This window comes from Mytilus galloprovincialis, chromosome 5 (genome assembly GCF_965363235.1).
Source record: "Mytilus galloprovincialis chromosome 5, xbMytGall1.hap1.1, whole genome shotgun sequence".
NCBI classification, from domain to species: domain Eukaryota; kingdom Metazoa; phylum Mollusca; class Bivalvia; order Mytilida; family Mytilidae; genus Mytilus; species Mytilus galloprovincialis.
The window spans coordinates 77479784-77503799 of record NC_134842.1 but is presented as its reverse complement, the minus strand read 5'-3'; the positions used below and the strand labels follow the sequence as shown (position 1 = coordinate 77503799).

Here is a 24016-nt window from a genome sequence, read left to right as displayed (position 1 = left end):
CTTCTTATAATAATACAAGTAACAGATAGTATAATAAAATGTTAACAAAGAAATGTACAGCCCACAATCAACAAATACCATGCAATCTACTACATTGTTCTGTCTTTAATGGACTCCAGTTTGTATTGAAATTAATTGGGTGCAATTTGTGTTAAAATACAATTAAGAAAAGTCAATTTTAAATGATGAAACTTACATTTGAATTTTTTTGGAAGACATGTTTTTACAACCAATCCTTAAATCCTTTAACAAACATAGTATGGTACCACTGTAACATTATACATAAATTTCTCAATCTATGAAGAAAGATTTATTATTAACAAAAAAGGTTCTAAATGCATCTACAGAGATTGTTTTGACAATTTACCATTAATATTGTAAAGTTTAAGTGAAACAGTATAAAAAATGAAAAAAAAGTTTTAATACTGGTCTGAACGGTTTGTTATCATAAAACACATTTAAAGAATAATTGAATATTTCTCAATGTTACTTACATCTAAAATAAATTAAAGCACTCATATATCCTAATGTATTCGTAATATAATCAACCACTTATCCTTCATTGAAAATTCCAAGTTTTGATGGTCACTGTGTCAACTTTATAACTGTATTGTAATGATACTTTAATAAGATGGCAAACTTGATGCAGATATGAGATGACTTGTACACTGTACCTTACATGAACTATACAAAATACAGATATCAGATGACTTGTACACTGTACCTTACATGAACTATACAAAATACCGATATCAGATGACTTGTACACTGTACCTTACATGAACTATACAAAATACCGATATCAGATGACTTGTACACTGTGCCTTACATGAACTATACAAAATACCGATATCAGATGACTTGTACACTGTGCCTTACATGAACTATACAAAATACAGATATCTGATGACTTTCTATAATGCTCTGGCCCTGAATACTTATAAATACACATGATGTACACAATATATGTACAGGCGCTGAAGACTTATAAATACACATGATGTACACAACATAGACATGACATGACCCCTTAATGTGGAGAAGCACTTGTTCATAGCAGTTACAACAAATGCCTTTGTCTGGTTTCAGTCAATACTTTCCACAATGGAAGCCTATAACATGTATAAGCAGATACCAAAACAATCTGCAATTACATTGGCTTCAAACATATGAAAGAAGCCTATTAGCAGATATCAAAATAATCTGCGATAATATTGGCTTCAAACAGAAGTCCTTATACGTTTAACTGTCACTATCCAGTGTGTATCACCGCTCGTCAAACAACGGCGTAGAATCTCCAGTAGGCATTGGACTATTTCTGTGAACAGCTGGGCTAGCCCTAGGAGTTGACTTACTAGGTCTACCTTTAGCCCACATTTCTGCAGCTTTGGCCCAGTCTGTTCCAGCTGTGGGTCCCATGGCTCTCTGTGATGGTGGATGTGATGGTGTTCGTGGTGTGGCCCTTGGTGTGTGTCCAGGCCAAGCTGGTGTGTGTGGCTGTCTGGGGGTGGGGTTGTATGATGGGGTAGGGTGTCCAGCTGGTGTTGTGATGTGATGAGAGGGAGTCATCATTGGGGTCATCATAGGGGTGGCTCCAAGACCCTGAAATAAAAATAAACTTCATATGAAAATTATTTACATGTTAATTGGAAATCTTGTAACCTGGAACATTTAAATGTCATGAATAAACGATAAGGGTATTCTACCAAATGCAAATAAATCTAAGGATTTTTAAAATATGGATGGATTTTTTTTTTTATTCTTTAACTATTTTAAACACAATTCTTTTTTTAATGACATGAAAAGCATATATTTGATATATGGCATGGGGTTATAAGAAATATCTGAATTCAAAGAAATCAGTTATATAGTCGTACCTGAAAAAAAAATCACCCTTACAATCAGACAAAACATACCTTATAAGGGAGGTAACTTTTAACTTGAAGTTTAAAATGCAAACATGTACTAAAAGATGCTATTAAAACAGACAATACATTTTTGCTGAACAGTGGGGATCTTTATGACAGATATGACTGTAGTTAAAAAAAATTATATGATGAGGCTGGGAAATTATAACATGTGAAGGATTAAAAAAAAAAAAGTTTTCTTCTACATTCAAAAATGTATTTTAAAAAAACCCAAGATTTCATTGCATTCATGAAAATCTTGTTAATTGTTAAAGTTTGCATTTGTATTAAATAGTTCAAACTTACAAAGCCTCCACTGAACCCAGCCACAGGAGGGAACTGTTGTGGTGTGGCTCCAGGTGTCATTCTAGCCACTCTAGGGGTGGCCACTCGTGGTGTGGCTCCAGCCACCTGTGCCAGGGTGTTATAGATATTATTAGGTAACCCAGCAGCTGCTCTCTGTATGGTGGCAGCATCCACACCTGAAATAAGACAAATATTGGATTTATATGATGTCAATTATACTTAAAATGCATGGTATTCTGCCTTATGGCTGTACCTAAGAAACATACATGGGACCCAGGGAAGGCACTACCAATTCTCAACTATGGAAGGGTGTGTTTTTGCATGGTGGAAATGTAGGTGAAATTTTAATTTGTTTCTATAGATGGGGACCCCAGGGAACAGCATTTACAAAATGCAGATACACTATACCAAATACAGTAAAACTGTTCTTTCGTAAAATAAAAATTACATAGCATTGCTATTTGTCTTTGATACTATAAACAAAAGCAGACCATGGCGGTTGTCAAGATAACTTTTAAATCTAAAGGCATGAAGCCCAAATTGGCAATTACAAGCCAATTAAATGGATTTACAGACCCAAAAGCCTTGGGCATTAGACATGTGGTAAAGCATGAAGACTGCCATGAAGCATAAAAATATCAATGAAGGGTGACATAAAAGCTTCTTACTTTTTCAGAACAGTTTTCTCAAAGGAACAGACATTTTAATAATTTAACAGCAAGACGTATACTGATTCCACAAAATGTTACCATGGTTACATGGCTCATCTACATTATGCAAACCTGATACAGCAGATCTGCTCCAAAGATAAATTGTGTGCACTCATTTTCATTCAAACTTATAAAATTCTGTATTTAATTCTGAAAAAGTCTTAAATGCATAATATTATTCATTAACTTAATATACTAACCTTGTAAATTAATACTGGGTGTAGCATATGTTGATGATGCCATGCCTGGAGTTCTACTTGCAGGAGTACCTAAATGATAGTTGGAAATCATAAGTAACTGATTCATTGTTATCTAGCATGTCAACTGACAAATATTTCACATATTTATAGAAAGAAACTAATCAAAAATAAAATTCCTAAGGGTTCATCGAAACTCAGTGTCTTGGCTACTTTTGATGTTATCTTCAGTGTGATTAAGATTGCTGTCTTGATTTTGTGACAAGTTGCAGGATCACCAAAAATGTCTACTGGTGATTTCAACCATTTGATTTTTGAACATCTTGTCTTGCTGATCAGTTTTAGCCATGGCAGCCATGTTGGTTGGCAGGCGTGGCCATCCAACAAATTTTCAAACTTAGGTACCAAAATGATGATTGTGGCAAAATTTGCTTAAATTTGGCCCAGTAGTTTTACAGAAAAAAGTTTTTGTAAATGTTAACAGACGATGATAACGACAACAGCAGACGACAGACTGCCCGTGATGAGAAAATATCACTTGGACCTCTGGCCAAGGTGAGCTAAAATTTGCTAACAATTTTAAAAATAGACAGAATTGGGCCTTACAATCTCTTTCTCTGTGCATACCTGGTATTGGATCTCTGAAGTGTTCTTTAAACCATCTCATCATAGAATTAAGTGAATGGAACATTTGGTTCCTGTATCTGATTCCCTCGGATGAGAGTGTGGCATATTCATGTCTTGGTTTTGTTCTTGGCATGTACGATACCAGAAACTTTCCTGGGTACTGCTTAGACAAACTGCAAAAGTAGGGAATCCTGAAAAATAAAGAAGAAAAATCTTACTCCTTTTCATGTTTATAAATATTTCTAACAGAGTACAGATGAACCCAAATGGTTTGTACTTAAACGTAAAATAACAAAAATTCCAAGGAAAATTAAATGGAAAGTCCCTTATCAAATGGAAAAATCAAATGCTCAAACACATCTAACAAGTGGAAAACAACTGTCATATTCTTGACTTGGTATGGGCGTTTCCTTATGTAGAAAATGGTGATTAAAAACCTGGTTTTATAGCTAGCTAAACATCTTTCTTGTATGACATACAATAAAATGATAAAATAGTTGTTTTCAACTGATTTGTATAGTTAGTTCTAATGTTGTGATACTACACTGCTGTCCTAGGTTAGGGGAGTGTTGAGCACTTAAATCATTCTGAATGTGCATGTCCCAAATCACGAGCCAGTAGTTTAGTGGTTGTTCTTGGTTCATGTCTGTCATATTTGTTTTTCGTAAATTATTCTGTTATAAATGATGCAGTTGGTTTTTTCTTGATTTGTTTCATATTTTCATGTCTGGCCATTTATCACCCTCTATAAGATATAGTTTTTTTCTTTGTTGAAGGCTGTATGGATTTATATCATTGCTTGCATCCATTTCATTTAAACTTTGGTGGAAAGTATCATTGGCAATCATACAGCATCTCCTTATTTCCATAATACTATCAAACGTTTTTGATTTAACAATTATTAAACACTAACTTTGATGGTGCCTTCTTTTTCTCTTCATGTAATACTTTGTCCAGCAGTTCTCTTTTACCATTCTCTGCCATTCTGTAGTATTTAAAGTTTAAAATATCTCGTGCATAGGCTGCCATTGGCTGAATGAATCGGGCCAATATTTCATCCAAATCTTCAAATTCCTACAAAAATTAACAATAAAATTTACATATACCAACACAAGTACTAATATGTTTTTAATATAAACATGAATTCAACTGATATTGCTTATTTTACTAGTTGTATTTTCACAATATGATCTTGTTTCCTGACATTTTACTTCTATTACTTAGTGAGATGTAGAACAGACAATACAACCAATAAAGAATTTATTTTGAGAGGACGATGGAGCTGATAAAATAGATGATAAAATATAAATGTCTATTCTATATGATATTCCAAGGTCGGTCATGGAAATTTTAGGGTGGAGGTACTTCACCTATAAATAGCCTGCGGTGGTCCCTGTTTTGTGATATAATGGCATGAATGTAACTACAAACAATTTATAGATTTCATAAACTATACCATTGAATTGCATACCTCTCCTCCTATCCATAATGATGATCCCAGACTGAAAGCATTCTCTTTGCCTTCTTCTTTGATATCAATATGTTGTATAATGTCGTCTGCTATCTTCCATGAAACAGTCAAATGATCAGCTCCCTATAATATAAATCAAATATTTATAATGTTGATATTAGTACTTCATGAAAGATATAAAATTCATGGTTACATGTAATGTATGCACATGAAATTTATAACAAAAATTAGTAACCAATGAATAATAATGCTTAAACAAAACTTAAGTTTATTCCTGGCTGATCATACCTAATCTTCTATATTATTTACTTCTTTAATTTGCTACTTATTTGCCAAAAAAAAAGGCTTTAAAAGGGTGCCACATGTAAAGCAGTATCTGCTTACACTTCTGGAGCATCTGAGATAACCCCCAGTTTTTAATGGGGTTCTTGTTGATTAGTCTTCAGTTTTCTATGAAGTGTGTTGTGTACTATTGTTTGTCTTTTTTCTTTTTCAGCCAATACACAAAGCAAACAATAATCCACATTTTTTAAGCCATGGCCTTGTCAGTTTGATGTCAATCTATGAGTTTGTATGTCCCTCAGGTATTTTAGCCTCATCCTTTAAAGTATGAGCCACTCTGTGAATTAGTTGAGGTATTTTTTATTTCAAGTGAAGCAAGCCCAAAAATTCTAAATTATATACCAACCTTACTACTTGGTCTGATGATTGCCTCCCCTTGGTCCATGTTTGCCAAGATTTTCTCACATTCTTTATAACCAATATTGTGGAAGGAAGGATGAGCAATGACACGCTTAACATATGCTGAAATAGACAAACAATCCAGTTTTATGTAATGAGAGTTTTGATCAAGGTAACAATTAGCTATATCTGTCATGTTTGTAGGCAGGAGGGGGGGGGGGGGGGGGGGGGGGGGTGGGATCAGGCATATTTTTTAACTGGATATTTCTTTGATGATTGTGGCTGTGTAGTTTCTATGGAGATGCTCTCTGTAAAAGTTAATGAACAGAGGATGATGACGACAGTAAAAGACAAATGCCAAACAATGACACAAGTTAATCAGCTTGAACCAAGTGTGACTGGGAGTAAATGGGCAGATAGACACGTGCGTCACTCTATACCCTGCCCTCCTTCCTAGGTCATCCTTTCTTCAGCATTTTGACAATTCATAAAGTAGCTTATAAAATGTTGATTCCTTCTCTATGTGTTGCCCCTTTTATTCTGTACTTTGACCTTTCCAATGTGTAAAACATGATATAAAAGTTTGTTTTTTTACAAATTTAATTATATATAAGACATGAGGTGCTGAAAGACAATTTGTGGAATGTCAGATTAAGGTTGTTATTTTGTTGGAACTTATCAGAGCTGAGGAATTAATGATAATTATCATCAGGAATTCAGGATGACACCGTCACATACCCCCTCTAAAATCAACTGATTTGTACTTCAATCATCGACTTTTTTCTCAAAAAACAGGAAAAGTGTCAAATTTTAAAGCTTCACTAAGAAATCTTTCTCTAAATCTTACATTGTCTAGCTTGCTGTTTTTTCTTTGTTTCTTCCTTTGTTTTATCAGCTGTTTCTCGATCTGCATCATAGTATAGATCTTTCTGAGGCCTAAATATAACAAATATGTATTGTCATTTAAATATTCAATTATAGCAAACAATACTTAGTGAAAAGAGAAAAAAAAGTGATATATTTGTTAAAGAAAATATTCAAATTAGACATTTTTCATGACAATTAATTTTCAGGTTACTTTTCTACTTGGTCATGAAAAATTAAATTAATTGGTGTACAATATATAAATGCAATAGATAAATGAATCTTGTAAATTCAGAATTTATTGTCTGCATCTATTTCAATTGTTGAGTTTAAATTATTGATATTTAAAAAAAATCCAGGTACAAATAATTCTATCAAATTTAAGTTTCATTTTTGAGACACACCCATCTCATTGCAATTTTTTGCAATAAAAAAATATTGCATTATTTTCCAAGTTTGCACTCCTTACCTCCACTGGTTTTCCTTGTCCAACAGATCAGATGATTTACACGTCATATCCACCTGGAACCTGTCTATATCAATCTTAGTTATTCTACAGTGAATAGTCATACCAATCTAGAAAGAAATCAATACATTTTCTGTTATCTAGAATCACATCAGCAGTTAAATTTCATACATTTAAATAACCTTATTGTTTTACTGTAATTAAATTGAAAGAAATGGAGAATGAGTCCATGGGGCACAGATGACCCCCCCCCCCCCCCAACCATTTGTTTGAGGCAAACTAAAGCTAGAGAACAGAGACCCATTTTGGGACAGAGGGACAAGAATAACAATTTAAGCTTTGTATACACTGACATAAAATGTGAAAATAAAGATTTCAAACAGAAAACATGGCAAACAAATATTTATGACAAAGCATTGATAAGTTTTTTTCCCATGCTGAAGGGGGAGCTTAAATTAGGTAATAAATGTTCAATTAAAAATATTAAAAAGAAAATATCTTTGTAAAATGAAACGCCTTCGACAACTTAAACTAAGAAAATCTCCATTTATTGAATACTGATCTGTTGACTTTGTTTCTAAACTAACCTGTACTCTGTCAGCAGGGTTCTTTACTTTTTTGTCACTGATATTTTTGGTATGAACAAAACCATTGACAGAATTATCTAGTCGACACTTCACACCGACCGCTGAACCAGGACAACTTCCTGCATCAAAATGACTCCATACCTAAAACATGGAATAAATAAATGTAAAGAATTGGGGAATAAATACCTGTAAAAAATTGGGAATAAATAATTATAGAATAACTAATCGAAGAATTCAAATAGAGAAAATTATTCAACGAGTGACCAAACAACACATTAATTCACGAATGCGTGTAGCGCATGAGTTAATTATCAGTGTTGTTTGGTCACGAGTTGAATATTTTTCGATATTTGAATTCTTTAATTAGTTATTCTTTTTATTACATTGGCAAATGGCTTTTTTTAAAGAAATTAATGCAAAACATGTAAGTAACTATATCTTTTTTCTACACATTCACAACTTGTTTAGATCTGCCATTATCAACGTCTTGACAACGCCTATTGTTGTATGAAGTCAGAGAGTGAAATAACCAGGTTTATTTCACATGTGAAATTATCGGTTTTTATTTAACTGGGAATCAATGTAATTCATTACAATCAATGTAATAATTGTAAATAATTGCAAAGAGATGTTTGTATTTGCCTAAATGAGTGCGGATTGCTATATCTGGTTCTATTGTCTAGTGGGATCAAAAGGTTATGTGTAGGGACTGCAACAATTTCATAAATAATTTTGTAAAAGAAAACAAGTCTGTAACGTAAATGCCTAATTTCGAGTGGGTACCAATTTAGGTCTGTCATCATTTCAGTAACTGAGCTGGTTTTAAGGAAGCGGTTGAATGAGAAGCGTGCTGCTCTAATCTGAACTTTTTCGATTTGTGTAATTTGCTGTTTTTGATGTGGATCCCAGATTGTTGAGCAGTACTCTAATTTTGGTCGGACAAGAGCTTTAAAAGCTAAAGGATTTTTCCTTATATCTATCTCAAATGAATACTGAAATACCAAAATTAGATAAAAAATACTTTAAAATACAACATAACAATGTACCTCACTAAGTTCTGGAAAATCATTTCTGTTACAGAAAGGACACTGCCATAACCCTGTCTCCTCATCTCTGACTGGATTAGCCTGGTCTAACTGCTCCCCACGAGGTCGTCTGTAGGCAATACCTGCAACTCTAGCTAGCACTAATTTACCTACAGAAAAAGTTTTAAGTTTTAACAGGAAGTTTAAAATTTATGATATTTCAAGTCCTGTGTAAATTTTTACACACTTATATTTCAATAACTAGTTGGATAACAGGATAACACAATGAACAACTTGTTAATACAATTAAATTCACCAAAAATGGATGCATTGAAATGAAAAATAAAAGCTAGCTCTCTGATAGAATTTTTATCTTTGTAACATGTTAAGAGTAATATTTTGGCAAAAGAAGATTGATAGATTTTTAATCGATGTAAATATTTCAGAAATTCTTACCAACGTAAAATGTTTCTGGTGTTTCTTTTGTAATCATATTGAATATTTCTTCATTCAAGGGAGATCGATATGGTGTTCTCAGATCTTTGTACCGATGATTTAATTCTGCCCTTGTGTCATAGAGTGTGATGTGTTTATCCCCATAACCCTGAAAGTAAAAAATAAAACATTTATGATAAATAAATAATTATTTTCTTTTACCCTTTAACTTACAGGAGCAGAATGTTGCAACACCACATTTTATGTTATAGGTAATCTTTTTGCCTGATTCAATACATAAGCAACACAATTATACTTTTGTTCATTTTTAGTTGATGGTTTGGTGTTTAATGACCAGTGGCAAATATCCAATGCATATTAGGATGAACAATTGTTGATGCGATATGAATCTGAACCCTGCTTAATACTTTGCCAACAGGCATAGTCAGAAAGAATATAGTCAAGCTCTAAACCTAAAGAGTATAGAAAAGTTGTGAAAAAATTTAACAGAGATTATCAAATCAATATCAACAACAACGAATTGATTATTGTACACAGGTATTCTAGTGGTACCAAACACCTTTATTAAAATTAATTTGGCTGGTTTAATTTTCATAAAAATCTGACAAAATATCTACGTTGACAAAAATATAAAAATTTCAAAAAACTTGAACTACCCACTTTAACTAAAATTTCATTGGATATGAAGCCCTTTGACAAACACTTATTTTGATCATAAAGAAGCTTAATATTTCCTCCACAATATAACGTGATTTAAACATTCAACTGATTTTTACAGAGTTATGTACCACCTTAAAGCAGAATTTGTTGACCACCGGACCATACCTGTCTTTCCAATTCTTCAGCAAAGGCATCCAAATCGAGATCTTTGAGTCTTTCAGGACTTTCTAGAATTTCTTCCAGAGCTCCAGCAGGATTAGCTCCTTCAGCCGTGTCATCATACTCTAGAGCATCTACAGCCATCTTACGTGCCCATTCATATGTCTCAGGATGTACACGAGATCCGTCTAACACTTCAATATAACTGTCTGTACTGTTAAATATAGGATTGTAGGATTATATATAGCTGTTAGTTGCTGAATTTATATTACTTTGGCAAAGATCTAAATATTCAAAAATTAAAAAAATGATTTGGAAGTAAATATTCTTTGAAATCAGACCAGGGTATTAAGTGCAGTAAAACTGATCTATAGCAAACATGCCAAAGCAAGAAACCTGTTTGAAAAAGAATCGCCTCAAAATTCCACTATATTAACAACTGATACATCAATTTCCCCCAATTTTCCCTCAAGTTAACTCAACCATCAGTCCTAAAGATTTGTGGTTAAGGCCAGTCACACTGCCTTCATTTTAAAGGAACATTGAATGAGTCTTAATAAAGTTATTGACTTATAGTCTGATTTCATTTACTTTTTTTAAATCATCAAGACCACCATCTTGATTATGGCCCTATTACTTTAAATTTTATAAGGGTCTTAGAACTTTAAGTTGTAAAATAAAGCTAGAATATTATGCCATTTTCTATAAGGAATTACAAAAATGAACATTTTTGTAAATAAACTTACGAATCTGAGAACTTAAGAGTATCTATCTTGATAAATCCAGCACAGTTAATGAATACTTTAGGTCCTATATGACAATGTGTGACAAGCTGTGTTCTGTTCTCTAGCTTCTGATTCGTCTGTTTTAATATCTGCAGTTAAAAAAAAACATGTTATCATCACAAATAAGTAAAATAATCTGAAATATGAACTATCATACATATATAACATGTCAAGTATTTTTTATCTAAAACTTCATTCATGAATACAGTGAATTTTCAGACATTGAAACATTCTTCAAATTATGTGACTATAAACGATTTAATGTCACTTCATCACAAAGATGTATAAAAAGTTTCAGAACTGAATAATGAACTACTGTGAATTCATTTATTTTGGTGGGTACCAATGTTTGTTAATTGAGGAAAACTTGCATGTTTGTGGATATCTAATTTTGTGTTTTTTTGGCAAGGTCTATATACATGCTTTTAGAAAATGTGTTGAACACTTAAATTCATGGTTCCCCTGTTCACATTAAATCCACAGTGTTTTGCTGTAAAGCAGCAAACATTTGAAAAGAAAACAAAAATACCAAAAGTAAATGTAGGGTTCTGCAAACATGATAGACGCAATGTTATCGAGTACAAACCCTGAGGAGATTGCTCCCTTTTCTTGGTCCCAGTCCACAGACAAACTGTAAGAGTAGAGATGTATGTGGATAGTCCAGCGCTCTGTTCACATCTACACCCACTTCATTCACACGGTTCACAAACTCAAGGGTCAAGGCATTCTGTAGTTCATCCTTTGTTACACAGTCCTATACATAAATAAAAAAAAAAGAATATTAATTCTCCACCATAAGTCTTTTTCTAAGTTGATGTTCTCCTCTTTCAAATATAAACACATACAATTCATTGTCAATTCAAAAATTTCTGCCGGCATTTATAATTGTGAATGTTAAAAAAATGGACAAAAATATTAAGATTAATTTTTGTGATTTCAAGAAATACATAATTAAATAATCCTATTAAAATACAATATGACTACCGGTTCTCTTGTATGTATGTCATTTATTGTGCAATCACCAAAATCACCATATGCTCACAAATTACCTGGAACCTGCCAAATACCTATTAAAAATAGGCACTTTAGTTTAAATATATTTATTCATAGTGGATTGGGAAACAAGTAATTACAACTTATATTAATCCCTTTCCACTTTGCTGGTGCCAGACGTGCCTTGTAGAGGCATAAGCCTGCTCTTTTTTTTTCTTCGAAAAATAGGCAATACAGTAGTTTTAAAATTCTCGATCAACGATTACACATGAAAGAGAAATTGATTAAGCTAAAGACCAAGAAGTTATGAACTAACCTGCATTGGATGGTACTTGAGACATAATATATCCTCATCAGGGTTACATAGCTGTGCAAACTCTATCAAAGGGTCCTGTAAACGTCTGGCTATGGAGACAGCATGTCGTAATACTACTGGGTACTCTCTGAAATCACTCTACAAACAAAACAGTAATTCAAAGTATTTTCAAAAGAAAGAACACTTAAAATATGTTTTATTTTTATTGAATATAACATTGTTTTTAATTTTTCAAACATTTCTAATACTTGAAAAATAACTGCCATATTAAAGTTTCTTGGGGGAACTGGCAATACATTTTTATTTCCATTCAAAGAAATGTCAAATGAATTACTAAATATATGTGTATATATCAAATATCATTTGCACAAAAAAATTAATTCTGAATTAGCTTTAGGGAAGCCTTTGTGACAGGATAATTAAGATACCTATTCAATACCAGATTGTACAAATTACTTAAGCTTTCTGTTGTTTGCAAAGATAACACAAGGGCTCCATCAAATGGAATTGAAAACGCTTTGTCAGTTACTTATCCAAATATCATTCAACAAATCACTATAGGAAGAGAAGGTCAAAAATTTCTGCATGAGGCTTTTTCAAAGTTTGTGACATCTACAATTTCATCTAAATCTCTGGCAACAAAAACTTGCCCCAAAGACATGAAAGTTATCGAGACCCCTGTAAGGCTAACATGTCAATAAACCTTAACCAAAATAATTTACCTTTCCTTTATTGCTATTCTCATAAATCATAGCTACTTCATTATCAACCAGTTCCACATTGATGGGAGCTATGGCCTGTTCCTGACACAAATCATCTATTATTTTCTTTATATCTTCTATAATCGACAAAGCATCCCTGCAAGATAAACATTAGTTATTTAAAGATTTCATTTGTCTTGATATTTATATTTCTCTAATTCTATGGAAATTTATCCCTTTCCGAACCCATTGTATAAAAAAATTTAATTAACGTGTGGTTGCTGGTGATCTCAAAAGATGATTAAATGATTTTAAGGGTCATAACCTCTTTAGCTAATTGAATGAATCAAAATATGTCAACAGATGTTAATGAAATTGACAACTTCGTGGAATGTAAAGGGCACTCGAAGGGGATTTTCGCTTAACAAAAAAAGAAAATTTATTTTTTAATCATTAGAGAAACAGATTCTTACATAGTTACTCATGGATTATCGGATTTATCCAATCTCGATAGTTAAATTAAAATTTTAAAGTCCTCACAGATGCTCAGACTTTAAAATTGATAATATAACCAACTCGATTGGATAAATCTGATAATCCACGAGGCTCGGACTTTAAAATTGATAATTTAACTATCTTGATTGGATAAATCTGATAATCCACTGGTATCAATGTAAGAATCTATATTTATCCGTTGATGCGAGACATTCAACAATAAATCTTCAAGTGTATGTCTTTCATCAACAAAATTCTTTAATTATGCATGTTTATATTCCTTTAAGGGGGCGATGCTGTTTTGATCAGTTATTCAACAAAAAGTTTCTCAGAGTGATTTTATTTAGAAATGAATCTACAGTTGAAAACTGCATGTTTACTTCTGTATACATTTATTTTTGGTGTCAATTAGTTGCATATAACTTCACAACATAATTAATTCATATTATTCAAAGAATTCACACTGAATTTTAAACTCAAAATTAAACTGAATCAAAATTCTTCTTGGACACCTTAAATAATTGATTTCAATAAACAGATTATCATCTCAATGAATTTGATTTTCACGCTTGAGCCGGTACAAGTTGGGATGACCAATGATAATCTGTTTATTCCTTTTTTGGCTATGAAGCATTGATGATTACATTGACAATGGCATGTGCACCTTTTGTTTCTAGCGAGAATTTTTCATATCACTCTAATGTGCTGAGAAAGGAAATTATCAGTCAGTAAGATCAAAAGAATACTTTGTAAAATAGTGATAAATGATCTTTATAACTACTGACCTTGATTCTGCAGTGACTGCTACAACATGTGGTTTCTTATCTGCAATAAATTCTTTCAGTCTCTTCAAATCATTTGCCTATAAACAGAAACATATTCACATTACGTACAATGAGTGAATATAATTGAAAGTGATATTTCAAGAGACAAAACATTTACAAAACCTTACAATTAACAAGAGGCTAACACCAAAAATGTATGGTCATATTCAAGTAATTAACTCCCTAATTTTGAATCCTAATAAACACTCTGATTACAATCCCAACCAAATCTTTTTTTTTTAAATTTGCCATTTTAATAAAAATGCCCAACCTGCAAACAGTTCCAAATTAAAATGTGTGCTAAAGAAAAGTAAAAATTCCATAATCATTATTATTTATGCCTTACAGAAATAACTATGGGTTATGAACCAAAATTCATTGTTTCTATAAAAAAAAACAAATTCCATAAAAGAATAAATATTTTAAAAAGGTATATTCTTACTTTTCCTTCCCTATCTACTGCTCTCCAGGCACGATTGCTCTTTATCAAACTAACAAGTTTAATGAAATCTGTGACTTGTCCTTCTCCATCAATTAAAGCACCAAAAGAAGCAGTATCAACATCTCTATCGCTGTAAGGAATTAAAAAGCTTTCAGACAGCAGCATAATTTAAATCAGCTTTTTAGGAAAATTTTGTATGACAATTGTTTTTTTTTTAAATAACAAAATTCATTGTCATTGTATCCTGACTGAAAATGTAGGAAAAATAAGCTCCTTGGAAATGAGATGAGCAAATGCTTAGGGCTATTCCAGAAAAAAAATGTGTGGGGGGGTTGGGGGGTTGGAAGGCAGTTTTTGTCAGCACCCGCCACCCAGACAATTGTAATTGAAAATTATAGTGCATTATAGTGTGAAAAGTTGCTCTGATACCCATCACCCATGTATTATTAATATAATGTGCCTTCCAACCCCCCCATACATTTTTTTCTGGAATAGCCCTTATACAATTGCATACCAAATACCATTGACCTACTGCTAGTTATTCCCCCTTAAACTAACTAATTCAAACCTTAATATGTAAATAAGCAAAATGAATCATGACTGTAGAGGTGATGCCAAACAGTCTTCATGTCAATTAGATGATCCAATAAATAACTTTCGAATTAATAGCATTTCCAATAAAAATTTTGGTTTCAGTGAACATCATTCATGTCTTTTGGGGCATCGTTACTTCCATTCCCATGTTGAACGAGTGGTTGGAAAACTATGATGCGATATTTTTTTCAAATAATTCAGTAAATTAAATTTTTGAATGGTGTCATTAGAGAATTGTGATTAAGTACCTACAGAACAAACATTATTTCTGGTTTATCCTGCACAATGATGATCACTAAGATGCTTGATGAATGTTAATAGTGCAGGGATACAGACGATCCCCTCTATCTAGTAAATGATGTCATAAAGGCGTGTATATTTGAAGAGTTTTTTCCAGTGAAGGGCAAAATCGAAAGTCGTCTATTCCTATACAATGGCTACATATCATCGACATACCAAAAATGATTCCCCTCAAAACTGACTAAATCACAAATTAAAACATAGATTATGCCTTCCCTGCCTGAAACAGCATACCTAAGTCTTTTTTTTTACTTTGAAAAACTATAATAAAAGAAAGTAACTCAAATAAACAAATTAAATAGCATTGTATAAAATGTAATCTTACTTCTTACTGGTCAGTCGAGAAACCTATGCCTAGCACACAGATGCCATCTTATATAATATAAATGTTATCTTACTGGTCAGTAGAGAAACCTATGCCTAGCACACGGATGCCATCTTATATAATATAAATGTTATCTTACTGGTCAGTAGAGAAACCTATGCCTAGCACACGGATGCCATCTTATATAATATAAATGTTATCTTACTGGTCAGTAGAGAAACCTATGCCTAGCACACAGATGCCATCTTATATAATATAAATGTTATCTTACTGGTCAGTAGAGAAACCTATGCCTAGCACACGGATGCCATCTTTTTCATCATAGTCATTATCTTCATATAACTGTTGATCAGCTTGGTATGGGGCAACCTTTAACCAATTGTATAACTTTCTACAACAGGCCTACAATAAGAGAAAATGTAAGTAAATTAAGGAACATGACATACATGTAGATATTTGAAACTGCTGTTATTTATTTCAAAGCCATTTAATCATACGAAAAGCAATCATAAATATTGAATTACCTTCCTTCACAAAATGGTGACACATTTTTTAAAGAATGAAAGCGCTGGTTTATGAAGTCATATTTGGGATACATGGAACATCCCTATGCAGGATTCTCTTGCTAGTTGAAGACCCATTGGTGGCCTTCTGTTCTAGTCTGCTCTTTGGTCGGTTGTTGTCTCTTTGACATTTTCCCCATTTTCATTCCTAATTTTATTATAGGTGATTGTCAAATATTGTTTTGTATTATGAAATTGAAGTGGCATTCTAAATTTGTCCCTTAAGGTTACTTAATTTACAAAGGGCCTTTAAAAAGAAAGGTTGTTTTTAAAATTCCAAAATGCAAGGGAGTTTTGTTCTAATTTATTTTTTTCATTTCTGTGGGTGGTGGGGGTTAAATAAAAAGTGACGTCCCTGGTGGGAACATAATGTTTTCTGGAACAGCCCTAGCCATCTCTCACCCAGGTTATATTCTGTATAGCCAAACATTAACATACCTTTACAATGCCTTCTTTAGATTCTCCCAACATTTTAGCTCTCAGTTCTTTCTCCATTTGAGGATATAAGATCTTTGTTAAAGCTCTCTCTAGAGCCTCACTTCTCTGAGAGTTCCATTGCTGTACCAAGTGACTGAACTCATCCTGTAATACAAAAACTGGCATGTGATTTTGATCAGAATAAAACAATAACTTATCTAAGAAGTCACATTAAAAAAAATCATTTCACAAGTGACCACACAACACAGTATCAAATACATGAATTGGCATAGCCCATCAGTTAACTGAATTGAACATTTTTTTATATTCATAATCTTGGAATGTTTAATCTTTTGACACTGTCAGCGCAATTTTTCATAGATATAAAATAGAAAATTCAAGGAACTAATATTTTTTTTAATTCCTAATTTGCCTTCATGTAACATCAATGACAATGTATTGACATTAGCTACTGTCACATGACTGTATGACATCAGTTAGTCTTCTCATTTGAATTGTTTTACAATTTTCATTTCAGAGACTTTTATAGGCTAGCTGACTATGCAGTATGGGTTTTGCTCTTTGTTGAAGGAAGTACAGTAACCAATAGTGTTAAAATTTATGTCATTTGATCTCTGGTAGAGAGTTTTCTCATTGGCAATTACACATCTTTCTTATTTTTATATCATTGGTTTGAAAATATTGGTTATTTTTTTTCCAAGGAAATCATTGCAACCTATGTAATAATGTGATTTCTTCTTTTGCAACACTGTTAGCTGTCTAAAATTGTTGATTTCATTAGCCATGCTAAAATTTGCAGATTCTTCAAAAATGCAAAAACAAATTGTAGTTCTTCAAAGTGGTGCTCTTTTCCCCGAAAAAGGTTGTGAATCTTTAATAATCAATTGTCAGTTATAAGTGAATTAATTCCAGTCCTAATTGGTAGAAAGAATATAAAACCTGCTATTTTCAATATACCTATTTTTATTTTGCTTACATCCTGTATATCTGGACAAATATGAAAGTAACAAGACTACCTTAAATTCATTTATTATTGCGATTTTGTCATTTTAGACTTAAAGTCATATGAAACGAGTGACTGGTGAAAAATAATGTTATTCCAATTCTTGAACCAATGCATACAAACATCATAAACTTAGTCTTCTGTGCACAATTTTATCATTTTTTTCGCATAAAATTCGTATTATCGTCAATTTTTTTTCAATCGTTCAGTGTTGTTGTGAAAATATTGCAGGTAATTAAAGTTCGTGTTTTGAAGCCGAAGTTTAACGATTGTCACCTGTTCGTCAACAATCAGCAAACAAGAATGTGTCCATAGTACACGGATGCCCCACTAGCACTATCATTTTCTATGTTTAGTGGACTGTGAAATTGGGGTCAAAACTATAATTTGGAATTATAATTAGAAAGATCATATCATAGGGAAGATGTGTACTAAGTTTCAAGTTGATGGAACTTTAACTTCATCAAAAACTACCTTGACCAAAATCTTTAACTTGAACTTCACACTATCATTTTCTATGTTCAGTGGACCATGAAATTGGGGTCAAAACTATAATTTGGCATTAAAATTAGAAATATCATATCATGGGGAACATGTGTACTAAGTTTCAAGTTGATTTGACTTCAACTTCTTCAAAAACTACCTTGACCAAAAACTTAAACCTGACGGAACGGACGGACGGAGGCACAGACCAGAAAACATAATGCCCCTCTACTTACGTAGGTGGGGCATAAAAAGCATGGACATTGAGCACGTGTTTAACATGTACAATCAGATAAAAGTTTATTTTAAGGACATCCATGCGTATTGCGATCACCAGATTTTTACGAGATGGGTCACAATGAGGTTACTTTACATATGGAAAATATGTCGGGGAATTGCTTCCTGGAAGCAATTAAAATAAAGTAAACTTTTTCTAAATATCGAGGGGTAAATGCATCAACCTCTTAACTCAAAATTTTGCAGTTTTGAGATTATATGATTTTTTAAAGACAAAAGTATGATATAATATTCCCGAAATTTTTTAGAGCAATTGGTCATAAAACAAATTTTTAATTGACATGTTCATCAATCTATTATAAGTTTGATAACGAAAGTATGCCAACATGAACGACTGATCTCGTATTACTATAAGAATGAACGATTTATTCTTAAAATTAAATAGCTTGCACCAAGCGCCTCAACAAAATATCTAACTATAAGGTGTGTTGCATTCCTATTAACAAACAATGTATGAAAATGCATATGCCTCAACACTGTAACAAGTACTACCTTCATATTGCAATTGACATTTTGATTTATTTATTTCAACACCTAAAACCATTTCCCCCACAACATCAGATAATGTATTGCAGCTGTTAAAGAAATGTGAATATCAGCAGGTTATCAAACAAGCAAGGTCAATTAAGTGTTACTGGCATGACCTCATATTAGATAATATAAACATCAATTGAGATTAAACCAAGTAATTGTTTTGATTGATGATGGGTTTAGAAATGGAATTTTGATATTCAGCAAAAAAGCTGCAAATTAAAAAAAAAGGTTTGTATATTTTGTTTAAAAATAATGCATACTAAGATAGATAATTAATTTTTAATTCAATTATACTTTAATAACCTTTACATTTTAATTTACGTTTTTAAATTGAAATTATAACATAACATAATTATTTACCGTACAATTTATTAAACCTAGCTGTTTCTTAAAGAAAAATATTTAAAAAGATAATAAATTAAAGATGTTTGTATCTTTGTAAATTTCATTAGTAACAATAAGCGCATGTTTTTTGTTTTGTTTTTGCAGTCGCATCTATATTATTTGAGACAAGAGAAAAAAGAAAAAGAAAAAAATGTATGCCTACAGATATTATTTGGTAAGTTTATACGGAAAAAGTAGTATATTGAAAAATGAATCAATTTTTTAATGAAACATACAAATTAAGTATATATTTTTTAAATGCAAAAAATAAATCGTAACATATGACTTTTTAAAAGATAAATAAGCTGCATAAGTATGTAAGAAAATATATATCTATTTACTATTTTAAGCATTTCAAATACAAAACACTTGTACACGCTTATTTCATATATACAAAAATTATGTAACATTTAATATAATAATACTAGATTATATATGTTTTAAGGAAAAATGTTTGAAAGAAAATATCTGCATTACATTTCGTATCTGTTGTAGATATAAAAAAAGAATATGGCAGACATATAGTGGTCCCCAGATGATAACTTGGAGGAAACTTTGATACGGAATAAACTATCCAACAGGCCGATGTCACTGTAAACCCTGATATGGAATAAACTATCCAACAGGCTGATGTCACTGTAAATCCTGATACGGAATCAACTATCCAACAGGCTGATGTCACTGTAAACCCAGATACGAAATCAACTATCCAACAGGCTGATGTCACTGTAAACCCTGATACGAAATCAACTATCCAACAGGCTGATGTCACTGTAAACCCTGCTACGGAATCAACTATCCAACAGGCTGATATCACTGTAAACCCTAATACGGAATCAACTATCCAACGAGCTGATGTCACTGTAAACCCTGATACGGAATCAACTATTCAACAGGCTAATGTCACTGTAAAGCCTGATACAGAATCAACTATCCAACAGGCTGATGTCACTGTAAATGCTGATACGGAATCAACTATTCAACAGGCTAATGTCACTGTAAAGCCTGATACAGAATCAACTATCCAACAGGCTGATGTCACTGTAAATGCTGATACGGAATCAACTATCCAACATGCTGATATCACTGTAAACCCTAATACGGAATCAACTATCCAACGGACTGATGTCACTGTAAACCCTGATACGGAATCAACTATTCAACAGGCTAATGTCACTGTAAACCCTGATACAGAATCAACTATTAAACAGTCTGATGTCAACGAGAGTGAAAGAACAGACGAGAAAAGGTCGTCCCGTTAATGTAATGGAGATACTGAAGAGATATGCTGCTAAAAAGAAAGATTTACTGAATCTTTGTAAAACTGGTGTTATTCCAAGAGAGTACCACAGCCTCTACAAAGGATTAAAATCTGACGACAAAACACCAAATATACTCCCAGATCCGGATGTTGAGGAGGATGAAATTGACTCCGAAAAAGAATAATGATTAAGACTGGAAACTGCATCAGTTGTCTTCCAAACAAATACAATCTAACAATCTTGGTTTATCAGTTATATTAATACAACTTAAGGGATATTAGGAAGAAGAACAATTGCGACATTTATAACATTAACTGATATAGTGAATTATGCATTTCATTTTCCATTCACGTAACCTTAGGAAACTCATTGATTGTTGCTGTGTTATATTTGATTGTGATCAAGTACATGGAATTATTTTAGTCTAATTGTCACTTATATCAAATAAAGGAAACATAAGAAAGTTTTTAATTTTGGAATAAAATGAATATTCTAAAGGGACAGTTTAAATAAGTCTTTATTCCTCCATTATTATTTCAATTTTGAAATTACTATATTTTGTTTTATTAACAACATTCGATCTTTCTTTATTGGAATTTTTGTCTTTTCTTCTTTAAGATTCAGTGCACTACTTCAAACAATACATTAATAAATTCAATTTCTTTATGTGTATATAATTTCATCATGTGTTTCAGAAAATAATAATATTTATTATAAAAATAAAAAGGATCCTTTACCATAAATTCTTTAAAATAATGTAACCTTTTAAAACAAAAAAAAAAAACAAAAAATGATTGGAAAATAATTCGTCAAAAAAAAATAAAGTTGTTTATGAATAATTATATATTATTTTTAATTCACTTTCTGTGATTACTTTGTGTATAGTTTTCCCTGTATTTATATCATCTTTTTAATTATATCAAGTGTTATTTTGAATTTATTCACAGTATATAATTCAAAACAAATAAAAAATAATTAGTTATATTAATTCGTTTTTCAAATTCAACAATCTCTTATCACTTGCAAATGCAATGATGCTTACCAAACAACATTTAGAATTTGATATACCACACAAGCTTAAATATGTTATCACTAGTAATGACCTTGTGACACAAACATCTGTATTACTGTTTAATCATTATGGAATGCATATATCCGTTAAACGTTTCAAGTGCAATTATATCTTTTATCTGACAACCAATTAGCATCAAATTATAAAAGGATAGTAACTATGTCTATTTTAGCAATCTATGTTAATTTGATACATTTCTGTAGTAAAATAGAATTTACATTTACAGTCAAACTTTGAATGTCGGTTTCTGAAAAGTCACAACTTTCTAGATACGAGTTTGTTGCATTAACCCATCGATATGAACAAATTAAAGAATTTTCTTCAGAAAAAAAGATATGTACATAAGTTTTATAATGAAAACTATCCATTGAGTTATAAAAAAACATATGCATTTTTTTTTTAATTTCAGGTTTCTTATGATTTTAAATGCGATTTTAATTTTTACAGTTTTGAGAAAAATCCTGTTTAATTTTATTTCAAAATGCGAGTTTAATTTCTTGTGTTTACAACTCTGTCGAGTTTTTCGCAATAATAAAACCTCACAATTCTTCTTAATTAACAGTATTCAACAGGTTCAAGAGCACTTTTCATTTTAACCTTTGTTAGTCATGTATGTTTTTTAAATTTTGGTTCATTTATATGTTTTGGAGTTTTGTGTGACTTCCATTTTCGCTGAACTATTACACAATTTTGTACAGGGACCAGCTGATGCCTGCCCCCAGGTGCTGGATTTTCTTCATGTGTTGAAGACCCATTGGTGACCTTGGTTTGTTTTTCTGCTCTTTGATCTGGATGTTTTCTCTTTGGCACATTTCCTGTTCTTATTCTTGAGTTTCATTACAAGAATTATCATATGTTTATCTCAATAAAAAGCATATCTTACCCTGTAGTAAAGTTGTCTAATTTCTTCAAAGTATGTCTGTCGACCTTCAACTTGTTCATCTATGTACATCTCTATTGTTAATAAATTATCATCTTCTGCCTGATTAAGAATACAAAAACTAGTTCAATATCAAAATTGTCTGCTTTAATAACCAAAAACATTTGTGCCATAATGAATAATTGAGTTATGTTTGGTCTTAGTAAAAAAAAAGCTTCAATGGTAAATATGAATTTCTGTTAGAAATCAATAGCTGATGATAACAACTATTTTCTTTCATGCAAACATTTAATTAATTAAATTAATGTAATTAATTACATTCAAACAAAGCAATTGAATAGACTCTGCTTATATAAGTCCTTCCCTATACAAGTAAAATAGAATAATGAATGGTGATTATGTAAAACATTAATTTATATATGTACATCATTTTGTCTCCCAGCGAGTCACAAGTGACTGATTAATATACCTGTGTCAGCTTCAAGAACTGGTCATCTTTCAGATCTCTGATTGGTTTATTCTTTAAGTACTTCATGCTATATGTTGGTTTTTCTTCATCAATTTCCTGTTAAAAAAAATATAATTACGTGTACTTGCTATGGAAATATTTAATTTAACATTTATTAGTTTTTACTTATTTTCAGTTGATGATGGTTGGAAAAACAATTGAAAATTGGGTGCAATAAAAATAATTCAAAATTTGGTACAAACACAAACCATTAAAAAATTTAGTACAATAAAAACAATAGAAAATTTGGTACAATAAAAACAAAGAAAATTTGGTATAATACAAACAATTGAAAATTTGGTACAATAAAAACAATTAAAAGTTTGGTACAATAACAAAACAATAGAAAATATGGTATGATAAACTCATTTCAAAATTTTGTACAAAACAACTTTACCTTAATGCCTTTCCTTGTTGGTGTAACTTTAATCTTGGCTCGTTCAAAATATGTCTGTCTCACACTTTGTCTGACTAGTGGATCATGGGCAATCTGCATGGCAACCATATGTCTAGCACCTAACATCACATCTTCTTCTGTCGGAAACTGACTGAAAATATTAAAATAACATTATTCAATATATTTTATATAATTAAAATTATCAATATCAGCCCTTTGCTTGCCTATTAAATTGGGAACTTTGCAACATTTGTGGTATGGCCTTTTCCAATGAAATATTCCTATATATGGTGTTCCGAATGAT

The 24016-nt window shown here is 31.8% G+C and overlaps 1 protein-coding gene across 2 annotated transcripts in view; it reads right to left on the bottom strand.

The window, feature by feature from the left end:
* Positions 1-744: 744 nt before the first annotated feature.
* Positions 745-24016, bottom strand: part of LOC143076444 (transcription elongation factor SPT6-like) — a 40781-nt gene continuing 17509 nt past the window's right edge. The window contains exons 14-38 of one of the 2 annotated variants that reach the window (XM_076252222.1): positions 23713-23863; positions 23277-23372; positions 22811-22909; positions 16893-17036; positions 16179-16293; positions 15899-15914; positions 14673-14802; positions 14192-14268; positions 12933-13068; positions 12211-12348; positions 11488-11655; positions 10863-10990; positions 10123-10330; positions 9298-9445; positions 8863-9011; positions 7817-7957; positions 7233-7339; positions 6747-6835; positions 5907-6022; positions 5219-5341; positions 4661-4821; positions 3748-3938; positions 3124-3192; positions 2214-2389; positions 745-1602 (exon numbers count right to left, since the gene is read on the bottom strand). In XM_076252222.1, the coding sequence (XP_076108337.1) occupies positions 1267-1602; positions 2214-2389; positions 3124-3192; positions 3748-3938; positions 4661-4821; positions 5219-5341; positions 5907-6022; positions 6747-6835; positions 7233-7339; positions 7817-7957; positions 8863-9011; positions 9298-9445; positions 10123-10330; positions 10863-10990; positions 11488-11655; positions 12211-12348; positions 12933-13068; positions 14192-14268; positions 14673-14802; positions 15899-15914; positions 16179-16293; positions 16893-17036; positions 22811-22909; positions 23277-23372; positions 23713-23863 (3412 nt within the window). In that variant the 3' untranslated portion in view covers positions 745-1266. Of the gene's footprint in view, positions 1603-2213; positions 2390-3123; positions 3193-3747; positions 3939-4660; positions 4822-5218; positions 5342-5906; positions 6023-6746; positions 6836-7232; positions 7340-7816; positions 7958-8862; positions 9012-9297; positions 9446-10122; positions 10331-10862; positions 10991-11487; positions 11656-12210; positions 12349-12932; positions 13069-14191; positions 14269-14672; positions 14803-15898; positions 15915-16162; positions 16294-16892; positions 17037-22810; positions 22910-23276; positions 23373-23712; positions 23864-24016 lie in introns of both variants that reach the window. The other variant, XM_076252221.1, reaches the window with a different exon arrangement.